General features: G+C 52.2%; 3 protein-coding genes across 3 annotated transcripts in view; 2 read left to right on the plus strand and 1 right to left on the minus strand.

The window, feature by feature from the left end:
• Positions 1-321: 321 nt before the first annotated feature.
• On the plus strand, positions 322-11618 carry NCLIV_050180 (Ribonuclease Z, related; the record flags this gene model as incomplete). Its single annotated transcript, XM_003884571.1, has 18 exons — positions 322-339; positions 1016-1110; positions 1284-1493; positions 1908-2514; positions 3151-3372; positions 3866-4027; positions 4654-4716; positions 5031-5107; positions 5365-5677; positions 6099-6155; positions 6716-6977; positions 7323-7416; positions 8190-8313; positions 8918-9109; positions 9615-9777; positions 10335-10409; positions 10680-10738; positions 11328-11618. 18 exons carry the CDS (start codon positions 322-324, stop codon positions 11616-11618), a joined length of 3084 nt encoding a protein of 1027 aa, XP_003884620.1.
• A 1770-nt stretch (positions 11619-13388) lies between these two features.
• On the plus strand, positions 13389-14666 carry NCLIV_050190 (Zinc finger (CCCH type) protein, related; the record flags this gene model as incomplete). Its single annotated transcript, XM_003884572.1, has 1 exon — positions 13389-14666. The coding sequence occupies one exon, from the start codon at positions 13389-13391 to the stop codon at positions 14664-14666; it is 1278 nt and encodes a 425-aa protein (XP_003884621.1).
• A 1520-nt stretch (positions 14667-16186) lies between these two features.
• NCLIV_050200 (GF18580, related) overlaps positions 16187-20220 on the minus strand; it is a gene marked incomplete at both ends in the record, with an annotated part of 42726 nt that continues 38692 nt past the window's right edge. Inside the window, 8 exons of the mRNA XM_003884573.1 lie at positions 16187-16222; positions 16460-16621; positions 16901-17032; positions 17348-17695; positions 18101-18289; positions 18665-18859; positions 19099-19360; positions 19717-19949. Coding sequence (XP_003884622.1) covers positions 16187-16222; positions 16460-16621; positions 16901-17032; positions 17348-17695; positions 18101-18289; positions 18665-18859; positions 19099-19360; positions 19717-19949 — 1557 coding nt within the window. The remainder of the gene's footprint in view (positions 16223-16459; positions 16622-16900; positions 17033-17347; positions 17696-18100; positions 18290-18664; positions 18860-19098; positions 19361-19716; positions 19950-20220) is intronic.

Raw genomic sequence — 20220 nt, forward strand, 5'->3', positions numbered from 1 at the left:
CTCTCCTCTCCGTCTTATCTCGCTCATATTCCCCCCGCAGCGTCTCGCAGTGCTGCTCGCCATCTCCACTGCATCCCTTCCGTATACACATGTAGATGCATGCACGTCTATACATGTGGATACCTGTATATGTAAACGTATATATATATATATATATATGTATGCGTGTAAACAAGGGTACACCTGTATACGTGTTGGGGAGGCAGAGAGTCTAGGTAGGCTCATTGCTCCACACATAGACGCAGAGAGAGGAAGCGTGTGTCCAGCTTTCTTCGTCTGGGCACCGGGATTTCCTCGCGTCTCGCTTTTTAAAACGCCAGAATGCAGAGTTACGCCCAGGTTAGTATTTTTCTCTTTCTTTCACTGGCTTAATGCTTTTCGCTTTCCCTCTTCTTCGTGGAATCTTCTCGGAATATCCACGCGCGATTCCGTCACAAACATGCAAAAGCGTGATGATTGTGAAGCCCCTGTGTCTCTTTTCCTCTCAACATGCATGGGTCTTTCTCTCGCTCCCTCCCAAGACGTATTGGTAGATGGAGGGAACTGCGTGCATCTAGAGCTGCTTCATTTGGCGGCCGCTTCTGCTGGCACTCATCCGTCTCCCTGTCTTTCCCACTCGATTTCGCCGTGTCATGCCGCATTTGTGGCTCGAGCTCTTGACGTCTATCTGTATCTATCCATTTACCAACGTATATCTGTCTCTCTTTTTTTCACTCTATATCTGTCTATGTCTGTCTACATCTCTATCGATATTTATCTATCTGTCTATCTACGTCGATCTATCTATTTCTATCCCTGTCTATCTACCGATATTTATGTATCTCTCGATGTCTATCTCTCTGACTACCGACCTCGAGGATCCGCGTTCTTGTCTCTCTGCGCCTATGGATGTATATGTCTGATTCCTGCCTTTCTCGTTCTCTCTCTCGGGCATGGAGGCACTTCTGGTGCGTGTAGAGGTTCCTTCTTGGAAGGGTTGCAGAATTTGTTTTTCGAATTCTTTTTTGGTTTTCAGGTACTCGGTTGGCAGAAGCTGGCCGTCGCGCCGTCGCTGCAAATTTTCGTTGAAGGGAACCGCCTGCTTTTCAACGCGGGCGAAAACGTCCAGAGGTTAGCCTCGATCTTCCTCGGTCGTCCGTCTCTCCTCCCTGTTTGCTCTTTCTGACTCCTTTCCCGCATGCGTCCCCCTCCCGCTGGTGTCTCTTCGTCTCTGTGTACACCCTTTATGCACTTTCAATGCACGGTTGCGCGCCTGCGCACCTCGCGTTTCCCCGCGTTCTCAGGTTCCACTTGGAGCACAAACTGCATCTGACGAGGACGTCGGACGTCTTTTTAACGTCCGTCTCCGCGGCGACGACGGCGGGGCTTCCCGGACTGCTTCTCACGGTCGAGGGCGCCGGAAACGCCGAGCGAAGCCAAGGCCGCCTGCGCCTGTGGGGGACTCCAGACCTCCCTGCGCTCCTCGACGCTGCGTCCAGATCCTTCGCGGGCCTGTAAGACCACAGTCAAAAAAAAAACGCGAGAAAAAGGAGAGCAGAGTCAGAAGGGAAGACAAGACGGACGCGGAGAAGAGAAGCCGCGACGACGGGAGGGTTCAGAGCGGCGGCGCGTCATCGGTTGGCCACTCGGCGAGCCGTCGCATTTTTCATTTGTCACTGGTTTCTGATCGCGTCTGGCTTTCACCACTGCGCACGAAACTCGGCGTTCTCTTCTCGCATACTCACATGCTTGTTTGTGTGGTCTTCTCTCTGCGTCGCCTCTCCCCATCGCCGCTTCTCCGTTCCGATTGGCCAATCGCGCAGCCACCTTTTTTTCTCCCAACTTCTTGGCTCGAAAACTCGCTCGTTCTGGAAGCGAACTTTGTTTCTCACTGTCCACTCGCGCTCGCTCGCGCCGTGTGTATGCAGGCACCACCTGGAGTACGAGTACAGAATCCCCCCTGCCGGTCAGGCTGTGGAGCCTATCCGGGAGACGTCTGGCTGCGACGCCTCCTCAGTTCGCTCGTTCGCCTCTCCAGCGAGCGACGGCTGTGACTCTGTCGAGGTCGGTTGCGTCAATCCGTGCCCAACAGGAACCTCGGACAACTCGCAAAACTCGGACGAATCTCACCCGCGTTTCACTTCTTCGTCCTCGTCCTTGGATGCGTCTGAGTGTCTCGAAGGGGTTGTGGCTGCTAATGTGAAGGTGAAGGCGTTCCTGCTGCCTCATTCCCTCTCGGGAAAACGGCCTCTGTGGGCTCCTGACAATTCGCCGTCTCGGAAGGCGCTCAGGGTCCAGAATGCCGGCGAGGACGAAGCAGAAGAGCGGCGCTCAGAGTCAACTGGGCGAACGCAAGGTTCCGCGCCGAAGACGTGGGGAAATCCCCTGCTGGGAGAAGAAGCCGGGGCGCAAGCGGGCGGGGGACAGATTTTAGGAGAAGACACGTTGAAGAAAAAGAATCTCGGCGAACGCGAGAACGCCGCAAGCGAAACGACAGAAAAAGACGCGGAGGAAACCGACAGAAAGAAGAAACGCGTAAGCGGGAGAGTGCTGCAGAGCACGGGGGCGTTTTACAAGGCGAAGGAGCGCCTTGTTCTCTGGAGCTCGACCTTGTGGGATACGGCGAGGAAGTTGCGCCGCGAAACGCGGTTGGCTGTGTGCTTCCTCCTTTCGGGTGTCTCCTCAGATTCGCACTCCGTCCGCATGCTCCGAAACCCCTAGACCTCTGCGCACGACTCGTCTGACCGAGCTCAGGAGATCGATGGCCCTCCTCTACATATATCTCTAAACAGATGGATATATATCTATGTATATGTATATCAACATATATATATATATATATACATACATACAAACATTCATGTGTATATATATTTTTAGGCTTTTATTTATAGAGCTCGACGTCTTCCGATGTTGGTAAATATGCCACTATCGTATAAATGCACATGCCTGCGACTCGATGTGCACTGCCGCAAACGCATCCATCTTGTCCTTCTCCAGAGACGTCTACGGTTTTGCGCGTCCGTTCCTCCTTGTCCGTTTCCTTACTCCCCTTTTCTCGCACCATCGCCTCCGCTTTCTCTCGTTTCTGTTGTCGCTCGTGTCTCACGTCCCGTGTTCTTTCCTCTCGTCACCGTCGTGTCTCTTTTTTCTGTCTCTTCTCCGGCACAGCTCGCCTCTCCGAACAAAGCGACAGTCTCGGCGCCTGCGAGTCCAACAGGAGAGGAGACAGCCCGAGAGAAAACGCGAACGGAGAAGGAAGAAGAGGATTCCCGGGGCCTTTGGGCATGGCAAGGCGAACGGCGAGACACGGCGTGCGACTGCGTTGCTTATCTCCTAACGTGGCCTCAGATTCCCGGGAAGTTTTTCCCCGACAAGGCGAAGGCGCTGAAAGTGAGGAAACGGGCGAGAGACCGAAAAACGTTCAGGGATCTGTATGTGCGTGTGCAAACGGCTTACCTTGTATTTCCTTCCTTTTCCTTTTTTGCCTTTCGTTTTTTGGTTTCTAAATCGTTCCGTCTCTCTGCGGTGTGATCCTTTCTCCCCCCTCGAGCCTCCCGATGGCGTGGTTCTCTTTTTTTTTATTTCGTCTCTCTTCCTCACCCTCTCTTTTGGCTTCGATTTCGTTCTCGCCTTATCGCGTCATCTATCGCCTCAGTCTCGTGCTTCCCTTAGCCGTTTTCTTCTTTTCTTTTCTCCCTGTTTATTCCTCCTCTCGCTTGTTCGTCTCCTGGGTACCTCTTCCGTCACCTTCAGTCGCTCTCTCTGTGTCCCCCTTTGCCTTCCTTTTTTCTACCTCCCTCTCTTCTCTTGTATCCGTCTGAGTCTCGCTCTTTTCACTGCGCGCCTTGCCGCTCAACTGCCTCTGCGTTCTTTCTCGCGTCAGGTCCCCGTGGGCCCTCTTTTTGGTCGGCTAAAAAACGGAGAATCGATCGAAATCCCCGGCGAGGGTAGAATTGTGACGCCAGAGCAAGTCTGTGGACCAGGCACTCCCGGGCAGACGGTCCTCGTCATCGAGTGCGTCGAGACTCAACAAGCCGTGCATGCGGTGAGAGAAACACCGCAGATTGCCCACTTGCACTCTTGTCTCCTTCCATTTATCTATAGCATTGTTTAGCCGCATATATGTGCATATATATAGGCGCCTGACCGCTCGAATTGATGTCTTTTTCGAGGCTCGAATTGGGCACTCCAACGACCGCAGAGTCTTCGAGTCACCTGACTCTCGGAAAAGAAACGAGAATTGCTGCGGATGTAAATCCATACGTAAAACCATCCACAGATGCCTAGACATAATCACATATACATACGTATATATATATATATATATATATATATATATGCATACACTTATACATCTATGTATATATCTATATCTGTGTATATGCGTTTATGTGGTACATGCATCGACTTTCCGTGGATGAGAACAGAGAGGATAGAGGGACCCGAAGCGGCTCATCCTCGCCACCGCGAGACGCGTGGAGCGTTGAGCTGTGTACGGCCTCTTTTTCCTCGTATATAAGGCGACGTTGAAGTCCGCACGTGCTGAGTCCTGACGGCGAAGAGGGATCTGTTCCTCAACGCCTTTGGTGCATGCGTCGTCTGTGGCTTAGATTTGGCAGTAGTGGAATCGGGAAAGCTGAACAGCTGCATGCGTGCCAATTTCCTTTCCAGCTCAATCGCATAAAGGTCGATCTCGACCGCCTCACGTTCGTCTTTCACATGACGCCACCAAGCGTAAGCGAAAGCCTTCGGGCGCCAAACAATCTTTGCGCAAACGCATCCTCTCGCCAGCCTCGGCGCATGCAATAGCCCCGAGCCGCGCAGGTCGAAAAATAATACATATGTGCATTCAGATGCAATGTGCGTAGCTGGCTCGGTGTATACTTGCATATATGTACACGTACATCTATAATCAAACAAATATACATATATACATATACATACTAGGGTTTAGGGTTATATATATATATATATATATATATATATATATGTGCGTATGTGTCCAGCTGGTTCGTTGTGTGTGGGTAGTTCTGCTTTTCGGCCTTCAGGTTCTTCGGTCTGCGGAGTACTCGCGTTTCGTCCAGGCGGTGACCGGGCCAATGACCCGCCACGTCGTTGTCAATCAGTAAGGCGAAGAACCCGGCGAAGGCGCTGCGCATTTGCCTTCTCCCTTCGCTTCTTTGCCTGGTTCGTCTCTGTGGAGTGGGAAGCAAAGACACTCTGTGCTGTTGCGTGCGCGCCGTGCGGCAAGCTGGGGCGAAGAAAGACGGAGAAGGCGAGGAGACCCACCCGACGAAATCGGTGACGCTCAGCGCCGCGCGGTTGGATGCCTCGCGGAATGGGTCACCACCTCGTCTCTCTCCTTTCCGCTTTTCTTCCTAGGTCGGGAGCAGCCGTGGAAGTCTCCCCGTTTGTACACGCGTCCAAACTTCGCAGATTTCTCCACGACCTGATTCCACCTGTCTTCCCTTTCCCTTCGTCTCCTGTCGGGTATCCTTCCTCGACGTTTCCGTCCGACCGTCCTCGCTTTCCCGCCCCGGCCGCCTCGAGTGTCTCGTCTCGCTCGTCGGCTCGCCCCGCGACCTTTTCGTCTCCGACTCCCGAGAAGCCGCTAAGCGACGCGTGGGGTGTCGAGGCAGCCTGCGTTCTCCACCCAAACAGCCTCGTGAAGTTTGATCTCTCGACCTTGGAAAAAGTACGGTGCATCGTGCGATCAAAGCAAGGTTGCGCGTCTCGCTTTTCTCTCTCCTGGGACGTTGAAGCCCTCACACGAGGCGATCTCAGACAAAAAACATCGTTTTTTTTGGAGGTTCGGGCCACGTCGCCTGATCCCGCGATGCATCGCCTCCCGCGGGGGGCGCGGCCTTCTCGCAGTCCCTCCATATCATCTCTCTTCCTGTCTCTCTGCTTCTTTCTCTTTTGCTTGCTCTCCTGTGTGTTTTCTCTTTTTTTCTCCGTTTCTTCCGCGGTTTCTTGCGTTCGTTTCTCTGTCGTTCTCCCTGGCATTTTTTCGGTCGCCCTTCGCCGTCTGTTCTTGCGGCCTCGTACTTTCGCCCTCGGTTCCGTTTCCTCGACTCGCCGTTTCAGTCTGCATGTTTGATGTTTTTCCGATTCAGCGCGGCGTTGACTCGTCGGGAAGCCTCACTGTCTTTGGGCCGCAGTTCTCTTCTGAGGTACAGCGAGCGAAATCCGCATCGAGCAACGTGCACAGAGGACGCAGGAGAATATAAGAAAAACCGCGAGGAATGCATTGCTGCCTCTCTTTCCTCGCTGTGTGTGTCTCCAGCGGGCCTGTTTATATGCCCACATGTTGCGCGATGACGAAAAAAAAACGTTTTGGATGTTTTTACCTCTTGTGTCCTTCAAACTCGTGCACATGCGAGGAACTACATCTCTGGCCGCCTTAGTATTCACACACCCATTTGCGCGACAAAGGCTCTACAAATGCTCGCGTCCAAACTGACGTTGTCCACTTTGGACAAAAAGGGAGAATTTCGTTATGAGTCCGGAGCCAGCGACGCGAGGCCCCAGGGAAAAGCATCCACGAAACTTCAGTCGTTGCTCTTCTCTACCTCATATGCTCTCTTCGCCTTTCCGTTCCCATCTCACTTTACCGGTCTCGTCTTCTCTTGTTCTCTCCCTAAAATATCGCCTCCTCACTCTTCTTTTCCCCGTTATATAGATCCCCGAGAATTTCCCTCCGTTTCCTTCTTTCTGCCTTCCGTGTTCGTAGCGCCTAACTCGGCTGACTGCCTTGGAGCCGACGCGCGCTCGGTGTCGAGAGATTCTCGCAACTTTGCAGGAACCGCCTGAAGGCGCTTCCTCCTCGTCGCCAACCGACGCTGCTTCAGCTAACTCGTCTGAACCTTCCTCGCCTTCGCCTTGTTCGTTTTCCTGGTCTCTGCCGTCTCTGACTCTTTTGGGGACGGGCGCCGCTGCGCCGTCGCAGTACCGAAATGTCGCCGGCATACTGTTGGCCATCCGGGCGGATCTGTGTAAGTCTCGAAATTGGAAGACGCGCAAAAGACAGAGAAAAGTGCGCCGCGGAGGCGCTCCGCACGCCTGCGAGGAAGAGGACCAAGGCGAAAGACGATAGAGAGGGAAACACAGAGAGAAAGACAGGTGGAGTGGTATGAACGTCTCAGAGCAGAGTACGAAAAAGAACATCTGAGAAGGAAAAAGGGGAACAGGTACTCAACGAAAAAGGTGGGACGGGGGAGGTGATAGCGAGATGGAGAGCGAGCGCGAGAAAGACTTGACTGTGCAGGCAAGGACGTAAAAGAGAAAAGCGAAGAAGAGATTGAAAGGTTTTTCTCTCAATCGCTTGTGGATTTGTGCAGCCCTCGTCCTCGACTTTGGCGAAGGTTCCCTCGCGCAATTGTACAGCACGTGCCATTCTTGGCAAGAGTTCCTCGACGTCATTTCTTCGATTCGGTAATTTTGCCCGCGATGAGAACAAGGCTTTCACAGAATCCATACAGCCGAGGCAAGACGTTCCGAGTGCCCGCGGAAAACTCTCACATTCTGTAGACTCGTGTGTTTGGAGGACGGCCTTGACTGCTGTCGTGTTTCGGGTGATAAACACGTCGCGCTCTGTAGATAGATACACAGGTTCGAAGGGGTACGGATAAATGGACACAAACAGAGATCGATCGATATAGACATAGACAAAGACAAATACATTGATAGACGCACACATAGGGGTAGCTTTTCTCACCGGCACGTATCTCCATATATTCTCATGCAGATATGGCAGAAGGTGGGGGCTCTGGAACTCGGCGTGTGTAGTGACGTCGGTGACTGAAAGGCGCGACGCAAGTTTGCTTTGTGAGTAGACGCGCACCAGTGTTGCACGGCGAAGACGCATATCGACGTGCTGTCGTCTTTCGGGACACGAATCCGTGCCCTAATTTTGAAAGAGAACGGAGCAGAAGGAATGTGAACCTCTGCCGTCCACAACTGCAAAACTGCTACAGCTTGTGTACTGCGTAGAACCTCGGGCCTCGCTCTCGGGAGTCTTAGAACACCTCGATATGTGTTTCCATGTGCTGTCTTGTTTGTCGTCCATGCACGTATACGTACACAGATATGGGGATATAGGTCTGTAGGTAAATAGAGATCCTGGACGTCGGGCGTTCGTGGCGCGTGTGTGCGTCTTTGTGGAAAGATTTAGAATGCTCAGTCGATTCTCTTTTCCTTTTTCGCAGTATTGTCTTCATTTCTCACTGCCACGCTGACCACCATCTCGGCGTCTGCACTCTGCTGGAATTCCGAGCAGCGATGTTCCCCCATCTCTTGCCGCCGGTGCTTCTCGCGCCTGCTAAACTGCAGGTGAGTTTGCATGCATTCGAACCTGAAGAAGATCCCGACGCCTCTGAGCGACTCTGCCCACGAGACGGCTGTGACTCCGTTGCGCTCGGCGCGCTTTGTCGGCTGAGCCGCCAGATGTGATTCGCTGGCAGTTTGCAAATCCTTTTCCACAACCTTCCTGTGTTCGCCCTTCAGGCAGCTTTTTGTGCCGGCGAACCGTGTCCAGCGCGCAAGCGCACAAGCAGGCAGCACGTGAATGCCTCTCTGTTTGCCGAGGGCTAGCTGCCGAGAGGCGTTTTGCAAGGCAGCTGTGTGTCGCTCCCGTCTGTCTTGCCTTCTCTATCGGAACGTCTTGCAGCCTGGAGATGTCGTCTCCATCTTGCTTCCTCGCAAAAGGCCACACCGAAACCTCCCGTTTTCGGGCCATCTTCTGTCTCGCTCCACTTACTCGCGTCTTCCGCCTTCGAGAGCTGTTCAGCTCGTCTCCCAGTTTGTCTCCGACACGTGTTGTGCGTCCTCGGCTTCTCTCAGTTCTTTCCTCGCCTGTGTTCGACACAGAGTCTGTTTCTTCAGCTGCGTTACCGGGAAAACACTTGCGAGCACGTGCAGACGTGTGTCTGCTCAGGCATGGCTCAGCTTCTACGATCGCCGCATTACGCGAATTCCGCACCGCTTTCGGTGCTCCGAGAGCCTCGTCGACCTCCCCCAGGCGCACGGCGAGACTGCGGAGAACGAGGAGCGCAGCGCCTCTTCGTTCGGGTCTGTGTCACAACTTCTTGACGTTCCTGCCAGCGACGTGCAGCTGCGAGCGACGCCCGTAAGCAGGAAATGAGAAAGCACCGAGCCCGCTGAACAGGGAAGGACGCGACGAACCATCGTCACATCTCTCTCCATAAAGTTAGACTTTTTGGCTTGAGCAACACCCACTCTGGTCCTGCTTTTGCCTGCATCCCTTCGCAGGCATACGCAGCCTCTTGCCTCTGCCCCACTGCGTAACCTTATTCGATGGATGTTCATTTCTATGTAGGTAGACTATATACATAAATACACGCACATATACATATATATATATATATATATATATATATATATACATATGTACAGAAATATTATATATATATATATATATATATATATATATATATATATGGCGCATATGTGCATGCGGCGTGTAGTTATATATTTGTTCGAGTGGCAGTGCGAACCTTCGAACTCTCGCCTTTGCCGCCTGGCGACAACAGCAGCGAGATGTGTCTTCGTCGATTCGGGCCCTTGACAGTCCATCTGAAGTCCGTTCCCCGTGTGGGTGCCGTGGTGCGCAGGTCAGCCATATTCCCCATTCGTTTGGGCTTCGCGTCGACTTTAAAATTCCCTCTCTGCATGGAAATTCCCACGAGGATTTCAGCGTCGTCTATTCGGGCGATACGCGCCCTTGCCAGCAGCTCTTCGACCTGGCACGGAACGCCACAGTTCTCATTCACGAGGGTAGGCACTTCCTGCAGCTACGCGCAAGACAAGCGGCGTGCGAGGTTCACGCCTGCTAAGTCTTTTGAATCGCCGCATTTCTCTCTCCATTATCGTTCCGGAGAACCGCTCGCAACACGAATTTTGACGCTTTGAGCGGTCACATCGGCATACACGCGGATCTCATTTTTGGGGGGGCGGGGAGGTAGACGCTGTGTAGACGCTACCAGGAGCCACGCAGTGACCGTCTGCGCCTCCCCACATTCGAACGGGAAATTTGACAGATGACGCGGTCAGGTAGAGGAAGCGACACCGTAACAAAAAGGGAGGCAAGGGAGTCTCTCTCTGCACATGTAAGGGCGCATGCGATGCGGAAAAGTAAACTCGTGTTCTCGAAAGCAAATAGGCGTGCAGCGTGTACATGCACTGATGCAGTTTCACCTCGGCCGTTTCTCATGGGCACACACACTGCTGACTGCGCACGTGTCTTATTTCATATGTGCGGATGTACAACATTATATATACAGCTTTGTGTGAATAGTTCTCCGCTGGCATGTGTTTGCTTTTGCTTCCCGCAGCGACTTTTGAAGACGCCTTGATTCAGGAGGCGATTGAAAAGCGCCATTCAAGTCTAAGTGAAGTCGTCCGAGCGGGTAAGTCGCTGTGTTAGGCACTCGCGCGGCCTAAAGAACGCGCAGCCTATCCATTCGCCCCACTCCGCGTCACATCCAGGCCGTTTTTCTAGCCGATCTCTCTCCTTTATAGTGTGCATGCTGCCCTCGCCGTGCTGGCGTATGACCCGTAGAGCCTAACAGCGGGTCAGCAACATGTACTCTCACTATTTTGCGTGTATCTGTTCATGGTTGTACATCCTGTTCAACTCTGAACGCATGCTGTGTTTATGGTCTCTTTTCGTCCCTCAGCTTTGGCCTGCCGTTGCAACAATTTGGTTCTGACGCACTTTAGCCAGCGCTACCCAAAGGTAAGACTCTCTGCTATGGCTTCGGGTTTCGTGTTCCTGCATCCACGCAGAAACAGTCCGGTACACAGCGTGTATGAAGAGTTGGGGAGATCACTCTACTGAAATTCGATTGGTTCATCCGTGCACAGATCTGGAAGACGGAGCAGAAACGCGGAAGGAGTGAACCTAATCACGTGTCAGTGAAGACATATCCGACTCAGACCTTTTGTGGCACGGTGCTGTCGGCTCCAGTCGAGACAGACGATGATAGAGTACGCATGGTACTAGTTTAGAGCATTGCTTTTGGCCAATGAACACTTCCTCTATCACAGCGCCGCTTTTGTTGAGGAAGCCTGCCTCATCGGCTACTTCCACACTTCTTCCTGGAGTCTCCCTTTTGAACGCTCACCCGTTCATAGCGAAGCACGGTGTGCGGGTGTCGGAGGTTCGAGGGATCCTTTGTGTGCCTACAGCACTTCGTGAAGGTCCGCGTATCCTTGTCTTGTGTCTCTGCCTGCGGCCTGCACACAGGAATGTAGAATTAGTCGGTTCGAGCGTTTCCAGTTTAAGTTGGAGGTCCACCGTTGCGCACCATTTTGTGTGTTTTCAGATCCCAGTGTTGACACTCGAAGCAGGGGGAGATGCATTCCTGGGGAGCGACGACTCTGTGGAGGGGAACGGAGAGGTACCCGACGGCGAAATTGGCGTGGAAGAAACGCGGTGCAAAACGAAGGCACCGGTCACGGTGTTCTCAAAACAGAAACGTGAAGGCGGCAAAGACCCCATGCACATTCTGTTTGCATTTGATTGCATGCGTCTCCCGTTGAAACACCTCCAGGAGCTTTCTCAGTGTCTTGAGATGTTGCCCGGCGTCATCAATCAGCTTTTTGTGTCCGACTAGAATGCAGAGATTCCGTGTTTCGCCGGTGGAAGTTGTGTCTCGTCTTCCTCGTCCTGTCTCTCGCTTCCGTTTGACGTGTCGTGTTTACCCGCTCTCGCCTTCTCGTTCGAGTGAGTAGTAGCAGGTGTCGGGAGATCTCAACGGAATCGTTTTTGTTGGCGTCCAACGGTTTGTCATTTGATGACTCACGCAACGCAAGTCCAAGAACGACAGTGAATACATTTTTTTACTTTCCACAGGTGCCGAAGCAAACGCAAACTCGTACGAAACGCCAGTGTATATGTACAGTATCTACTCATGTGTATCGCGGCACAACGCTATGGTGTCTGATGGGAGTTCTCGGATCCACGGAGAACTGCTTGTGGCTGAACAAAAGAAAAGTGGAGGTGATTGAGTTCTCCTTCAGCCTTTCGCACATAAAATCACAGGCGACCTGGATGGGGAAATCGGCACCGGTGCCCGTTTCTGAGAGATATCTTTTAAGCAACTTACATCTACCTTTCCGTGTCGCCAATAAACTATCAGGACGCAACTGGCTTGACAGGCGGAAACAAGACCTGGCCTAGTGTCGCGTCCAGCGCCGACATCGCCAGTGGATGCGGAGTTACACTCGAAGATCGCGTACTTGGATGCAGATAGAAACCGTGTACGAATCGAGATCTGTCTCTTCTCCGCACGGGAGTGGAGATCTCCGAAGTGTGTGCCGTCTGTCGCTGAGTCAGGCTCGAGAACGGCATGTTGAACAACGCAGGACGAACTGAGGGGAGATCCCGTTGTGCCCTATCTGACTTATCACAGTCGCATCTGGACGCGGAAGACATGTGTGCTATTTACATGGTTGAATTAGACACATGAGAGGCAACAGCTCTCCCTTTTCTGTTTCTGACTTCTCGGGTAGATGTACACTGCTTTAAGGCGTCATATATGGCCGTGCTTCGACATCTTGACCGAGACCGTTTTACCGGCGTCCTTGGAAGAAAGCAATCTTGGAGTTGTACGGCTGTTTTTCAGTTGCGGATGCAGAAACAACACAGCACGGTACTGTACGGGAGCATCCAGGAATTAGATCATTGATTCGGCAGTTGAACGACACCGGCAGAGAGCATCTGAAGTGACCGGAGGACAGAGATCGATTGCGGTTGGTTATGACATTCTGTCTAAGCTGGTATATAACCATCATGCGCATCCCGAACATCACTGACATATGCAGGGGAAAACGGTGCAGTCGAAAAGCGTACTCGCACACCATACCGAAAGCACTTAGACCTTCTTAGTTGGAAGTACTGCCAGTTACCAGTTTTTCGTATCGGCTTTCTGTGGTGCGTATCCCCCGTTCTGAACTTTTTAGAGAGTCTTGTATTCTCACCACCTAGGCTTTTTTTCAAGAATGTCCAGTGGCATTCCATGAGGAGAGCTTCTTAAGAAGCTTTCGCGTATGTCGACACGAAAAGAACCTGTGTCATCAGTTTTTCTCATCCACTTTCGTGCTTAGAGCTATATCTGCTTGCATATATCTGTTTTGCATGAACCGGACGGCCTGTTTAGGCTCTTGCGACGTTGTGGGTGCTCCACGTGGTCTGCCAGCGCAAGGAACAGCGAGACATTGATGTGTTTTCGTCATTTTTGTGGGCACTGTTTATGGAGCGACTGTTCTCGAGGGCAGCCATCTGTTGTGGACGACGCTGGAAGAGAAACTGTTTTACCGCCAGTTTGTTTTATCCGGTCCGTAGGCCTGTTTTGTTGGATGTCCATAGGGGAGGCCGAGCAAAAATGCTCCATCAACCGCCAAGTCCGCCTCCTGCTACATCGGAGAAAACCAGCAAACGGACTGGGCCGGAACTCAATGCGCGTCTCTCGAAGACGCGACTGTGTCGCTTTGTAACATCTGGGCGCATCTGTCCATTTGGGCCTTCGTGCACATACGCGCATTCGGATGCCGAACTTGTGCCGTCGCCGAACCTAACGAAAACGAAAGTCTGCTGGAGCAATATGTACGGCAGATGTGCGAGGGGCTCGCAGTGTCCATATGCACATAACGAAGAGGAACTACGCAGGCTCCCTCGATTAGCTATTCCACTTAAGTCTGGCGCTCCCTTTCCGCCTAGCTCGCCGTACGTGGTATACTACGCTGCGGATGACCCCAGAGGCCATCCAACGGTGTTACAAGAAACCAAAGCCGTGCCGTTATCCGGCAACGCCTCTAACGCTCTTGAGTGTCCTTCGCGAAGGGAAGTTATGGGGGGAACCGTAGGGGAGTACATCGCTTGGTCGTCTGACGATGACACGGTCAGCAACGCGACATCGAGGCAGTCTTCTCTTCTGCGACAGTCCTCGACAGAAAGCCGGCCAGAGACTGTAGATACGAACTCTGCAGTTCAGGTGCCTGGCAGTCGCTCCGGGAGGACGGCTTGCGGAGGGGCACCTTACACCCCTAAAGACTACCACGTGGAAGAAAACTCTATCATTTCGGGAGAAGAGCGAGTCCAGATAGGTACCTCCTACCAGCAAACTCTGCCCGACTCGCTCCCCTCCTGGAGTGAACAAATCCTCAATTGCTCCGAACAGACTCAAACTGCTTTGGAACCGTCGCAGCGAAGGGGATGTATCAGCGGCGACGCTTGCTTTTTGCCGCCACAGACTTCCCTCTCTGACTTACTGTTAGATAGTCAATCACCAATTAAGCACTCTGATATAGAATGGCTTCTGGAGGAAGACAGAGCTTGTCTTGAAAGGGTTGGATGTTCGCTATCTGGTCCTGCGGTCCACAACCTCTCTGGCATGCAGTGGGAGCCGTCCTGTGCCTACAATCCCTCATTTTTGCCAAAGCGCGATTGTGAAACAAACTCAAGTGCGCTGGAACGGCCAGCATATTCACTGGACGACGGACGCGCAAGAGAAAAGAAGGGACAAAACACAGTGGGGATCGTAGATTTCCAGGCAACGAGAAATGCACACAATCCAGTTGTTCGTTGGGACGGCCCTCTTCCTGACTTGCGAGGCGACTGGCTAGACCGCATCAAACTCCGAGACTGTGTATCGATCAGCTAGAGGCGTCCATACTGGTAAACGTCAATATGGATGCGTACCAGTAAAAGGAAGGGTTGAGGAAGGACAAGTTCCTTTCCTCGTTTGTGTCCCATTTGTCCCGGAGGCTGATCACCGCACACATCTACGGAGGCTTGTTTCCTAGTACATGTGCCATCACCGTTCGATTTCGGAATCATCTGCCCGGCGAAACCGGGGTGGTACTGATACGCCAGCCAACCAACGCCGTCTGAATTTTTTTTCGTTTTTTCCCGGGGAGAAGGTAATATGTATGTCGTGCTGAATTGGGCGTATTCTCCATTTTCTCAACTACTTTCGTCTTTCGAGGCATAGGGCGTTCAGCACCTATGTATTCATACGTAGGTATATCTATATATACATTTGTACATATACGCATGTCTACACATACATACATATATGCATGTGCAGATACAAGCCTTAATCTGTATCTGATGTGGATGTGTACAGATCCATGTATATACATAAATATATATTTCCCGCGCAGGACGGAAATTACCTTTCTCAGTGGGGACCAGGGTACTCCAGGCTGCTATTTATGTTATGGGTCTGCCTTGACAGGAAAAAATCAGATGGCGAACATCTCATTGGCAGAGAGAATTGAGGGTCAGTCGGGCATCGACTGGCAACATCTTCTTTTTGCAGGTTTTGCCTGGCTCTCTTTCTAGTGTTGTTTTATGATCGCTACCCTTTTCCTGCCGATTTTTTCCAATGTGATTCTCTCCAAAGCCTTTCTCTCTTCTCTCTGATGCGGCTCAGCTTTTTCGCGTGCGAGGGAACTGGAGAGTCGCTCCTTGTTCCTTTCAAGAAATCAAAAACCGTCAAAACCTGTGTACATACCTCCAGGTGCATATATGGATATCTATGTCTATGCATATACTTGTCAGACTTTCTTACATATGCATTACATGTTGCTGACTTTAAAATTCAAGTATCGCACCATCGAGCGGCGACATTACGATATGTATTATTCAGTCCGGCTTGAAAGGTATTCAGTCCCAGCATCGTGTAGCCATTCTAGACACTTTTCTATTCAAATTTGCTATGGATCGTGATGAAAGGTTGTTTCTTACAACCTTGCAGGATGCGACCTATTTCCACTCCAGTCGTCTCCATTTTAAAATAGTGGCATCAATGATGAATCTCTGCCTCTAGACCGAATGGACAGACCCTCAACGCTCAAGCCTGAGCGCGATGCCGGCGCAACAAGCTACGACCGTTCTCGACGCCTGTAGCGGTAATGTTCTCCCTCAATTGCCCTAAGCGTGTGTCGGCATTCATGTGCAAATATTCGGCTGTGTCAGTCAATGTTCGCGGGAGAGCTGCTGTGACGACAGCAAAAGTTCCCAGGTTACGGCGCTTGCGCGAACTAACTCTGGTTGGACTTGTACGTTTTGCCAAGTTGTCAAAGTAAAACGGAGAAGAAAAATAAATCCTGAGTACCTCGGCAACGTGACAACAGCACGGAATGCCGTTATCTGCCCTAGACCCAACAACCCGAGAGCTCAATGCACGCTTTTGATGCTAATCGCCAGTAACATCTGAAATGGAAATTGCCACGCGCAACAGCCGGCGAAGGTCGCCGTATCTCGTCGTCAATCGCTCTTTGAGAGCAGCAGTGCAGTCCCTCTCTTCACCCAGAAAGATGAATCAACCCCTCCAGATTTCAGCTCTACCACGGTCACGAATGAGGGCCTTTCTCGCGTGCCAGTACGAATCGGATATATGTAAAGAGGACACAAGTATGTCGTGTCTACTGAAGCACGTTTTCTTGCCACAGGCTTGAAGTGGACAATAGGCATATCTGTGAGTAATTTCATCGGGTCGGAGTCTCGTAGGCAGTGGTTCTCCACGTTCCACGCTGCGCCTTCGAGGTACATTTTCTTGATATAAGCCCCTTCTTTAGGAGGCTGAGCAATTTGATTTTCATCTCCAGTCGTCTGAGGGAACAACAGATAGGCAGGATACGGAAGACGGAATCCTGCGTCGTAAGGCAACCACAACCAGGCTGCGCTCACACGAGCGGGGAAGTTCTTTCTATCATCCTAAGCTATGCAACGATCGGTCGGCCAGAGGGATGTGTACAACGCTGTGGAAGTCTCTTTTCCCTTTCCGCTTTCACACGGTCTCGCTTATTAGCATTTCTCTGTGCGGCTATCCATTGGAGGTCTGTGTTTTGATTCCTCCCGCCTCGTCTCGAGAAAGAAGTACGAAAATACCTGCACGAGAAAGTCAAAGTTGAGCGTGTCGATGGAGAGAGCATTCCGCCGCGCGTATTGCTGGAGCAGTGCAGTTAAGAAACCAGTTGGGTAGGTGAAGCCGCCCAACCAGAAAACCTTCGGCGGCCTCTCCTGGAGGGAAGCGACAGCAAACAGCGGGTAGCACGCGAGGTGTTCTTGGCTGTGCCATCAGCGCGCGGAGCCACTCTTCTACCACGAACCCGCGGGTATTTCCACAGGCAGGGGATTGCCTGCACACACTCCTACGGAAACAAGTGTCGACACTCGACAACTTTCAATAATTTTGAAAAGCGTAAACTGAGGGAGAGTCAGAAAACACACAGAGGGGGTAGGAGGGAGGAGACTGGATGGGGGAAAACCGGACCGGCACGTGCATAGAACTCGGAACCTCGTCATTGTGCGAGAGGATTCTCGCAAGTGCCTTACCAACCCCCATTTACTCATGAAGTCGACGCGTTCTTTCAGATCGACAACCCAGTTTGGTAGAGATTTGACAGAGGGGTAGGCAAACTTCCACGCCTCGGGAACTTTTCCCTTCTCGAGAGCCTGCATCACCAGTTCCACTTCATCAGACATCACGGCAAGGCCCATCAAGCCTTTCTTCAAGGCTCCGAGAGATTCACGCACGAACCGAAGCAACGTGTTAAGACGCTGGACCTCCTGAAGGAGAACAACCCGTAGCGGAGACAGATCACCGTCCCCGCGAGCAACAATTAGAGGGTAGTCGATGTCTGCTGGCCATTCATGCTCGACGGTTCCGCAGATTCTGTAGACCTAAAAACACAACAAGTCTGCAGCGAAGGAGCAGCCTCGGAACTCGGAGGAAAGGCCTAGTCTTTTGGGTCCACCACCCAGGAGTCGGCTTTCCTTCTCCGTGGCAAAGCCGCCCATGGAGTCTCCGGTCAACGCCTAAAAGCAGGGCAAGGCTACGTTTTTTTCCCAGTTTTCCCTGCCATTCCTTGCTTCGGCTCTTCCGCTCTCTCCCCCCCTCTCTCTTCGTCGCACAACGCACTCTCAAGTCGGCAGAAAGCCCGTTTCTCTCGGTTGGAAGCAATCCTATTTCCGTGCTCGAAGCAAGACCTCTCCTGGCGAGCGTGTTTTGAATCTCACCGCCTCTGCTGTTCCGTGCCCGTGTTTACCTTTATCCAACCCCCTTGCCTTGCGTTTTGCCGTGCCTACCTGGTCTTCAGGCTTGCCGGTTCCCCCTGCTGACGGGACAACCGCGCCGGAAGGCTGAAGAAGTAATAGGGTTGACAGGAGACTCTCTGCATCTGCGATCTGAGAAGAAATTTCTGCGTTGACATGTTGACTGAAGGCTTCCGGCGGATCTATGACAGCCAGGTCGCGGACGTAATTCTTCAGTCCTGACTGCAGAGCAGATCCGAGACAAGGGGAAGAGCCACGCCAACGTTCGAGGTATAGAAGGGAATACCCACACACAACCAAACACACTCCAAACTGTCTGCCTACATTGCCTCATAACGGAAACCTTAGGCCCTCAACAGAAAACAGTCTGAGTCGATGTCTTTTGCACCAATGTGCCCAGCACGCCCGTCTGTGGGGGGACTCTTCAGAACAGGCGCAAACCGCAGTGAGCACACGTTGGAAGCGACGAACGAAAACAGGGAGAGGCCTCGATTTTTCAAGTGGAGGTCCTGTAGCACGCAAAAAGGAAGTGTAGGAGTTTAACGCCCGCCATCGACCCCCCGAAGACGGAAGTGTCGCGACACGCAACTGACGTACCAGACTTGTATCTTCAGGGATGTAGTACGTTCCTGAGCTAGAGAAGCTGAAGTCGGGCTGAAGAGCTTGAGGGCAGAAGAAATCGGCGCAGTAGACGCGAAGTAAGCGAAGATCCTTGTCGTCTGTGACTCGGCCGCCGTAGCAGGCGTCGGCAATCATGTATCGGAGCGCTTCCCACGGCATGTCGTTGCTGTACTGGAGAAGGATAAGGAGAGGAGGGTACCGACAGAGGCGTCGAGAAACAGGTTTCGCACTTATACTGGGATTGGAAATCCCTACTCTCCTGCATGCAAGCTGGGCCACTTGGAGGAAAGTGTGGAATAGGGCCGGATTGTGAGAGGCGGCCAAGGCCTCGCCGTGCGTCATTACACCTTGCGAGTTGCATTCGGCTAACCCGTGAGAGCACATGGGGCGTCGGTGTTTGAAGGTCTGACCTGTTCGACATAAATGGAGAGAATGTTGTCGCTGACTAGGAAATCCGAGTCGTTGAAGTCGTAGGGTACATTCCACCCGACGCTTTTGAATTTGCGCCGTTCGAGGAGGACGGCATGAAGCCAGCAGAGCGAGAAAAACAGACGGCGATAGCGATCGTCACCGGCCTTCACTCTGTTCAAATCCTCGTCTGTGTGCTGAAGCAAGAGTCGCTGGAGATTCGATTTTAGCCCTTTTGGAGGCTCTGTCGTGATCTTCGTCGACCTGCCAGAGCAGCGAACGCGCCAAGACTTTTCGACAGTGTTTCACCCCAGTGTCTCTCGCTTGTGTCCTTTCCCCCTCACAGATTTGCGCGCGTAGCTGCGTGCGTCTGGGCGCCAATGCTTCGTCACATGCGACGCAAGAAATCGAGGCTCCACCCAAGAAGCCATGTCGCGTTTTACTCTTTGTGTTTGTGTGTGTTCTCACGACCGCGAGAAACAGGAGTCGGCTCGAGGAGGGACAGGCTCCAACCCGCACTTTTTCTTCGGAAAGGAAGCATCCAACCGCGAACGGCTTTCGATCCCAACGCGGATTCAGTGTCGGTTTCCCGCGAGCGCGCCTCGCCTGTTCCTCCGTACCGCTGGAGCAGCGCAATGGGGAAATCAGGGTGAGGTTCGGAGGAGAGCCAGAGACGGAAAGATTCGTGAGGCTCGGACTCTGTGACTTCTTCGATCAACTTCTCCATAGTCGGCAGCCAGGAGAGAGCGAGATGGCAATTCGCAAGGAAGACCCAAAAGCCGTGCCGCGCGCCTTCCCGAATCAACTTCTCAGCTCGTGCCGACTGACCTTGCCCCAGGGCGACGGCAATCGCCTGCGGGAATCGCAGACAATCAAAGCAGCCAAGTGACGCAAAGAGAGGAAACACGGTAACACCACGGTAACCAAAAGGGACCGACGCAGGAAACAAGACACCCCAAAGGCGCAAAACGAACATGACAGCCTCTAGAAACAGTGACACATCGGCTATCACGCGTATACAGATATATATATATATATATATATATATATATACATATATGGATGCGCGACAGTTCGATAGTGTACCTTTGCAGTGTAAATCTATTTAGAGCAAGATATCGTGC

Source organism: Neospora caninum, chromosome X (assembly GCF_000208865.1).
Source record: "Neospora caninum Liverpool complete genome, chromosome X".
In the NCBI taxonomy this organism is placed as follows: Eukaryota; Apicomplexa; class Conoidasida; order Eucoccidiorida; family Sarcocystidae; genus Neospora; species Neospora caninum.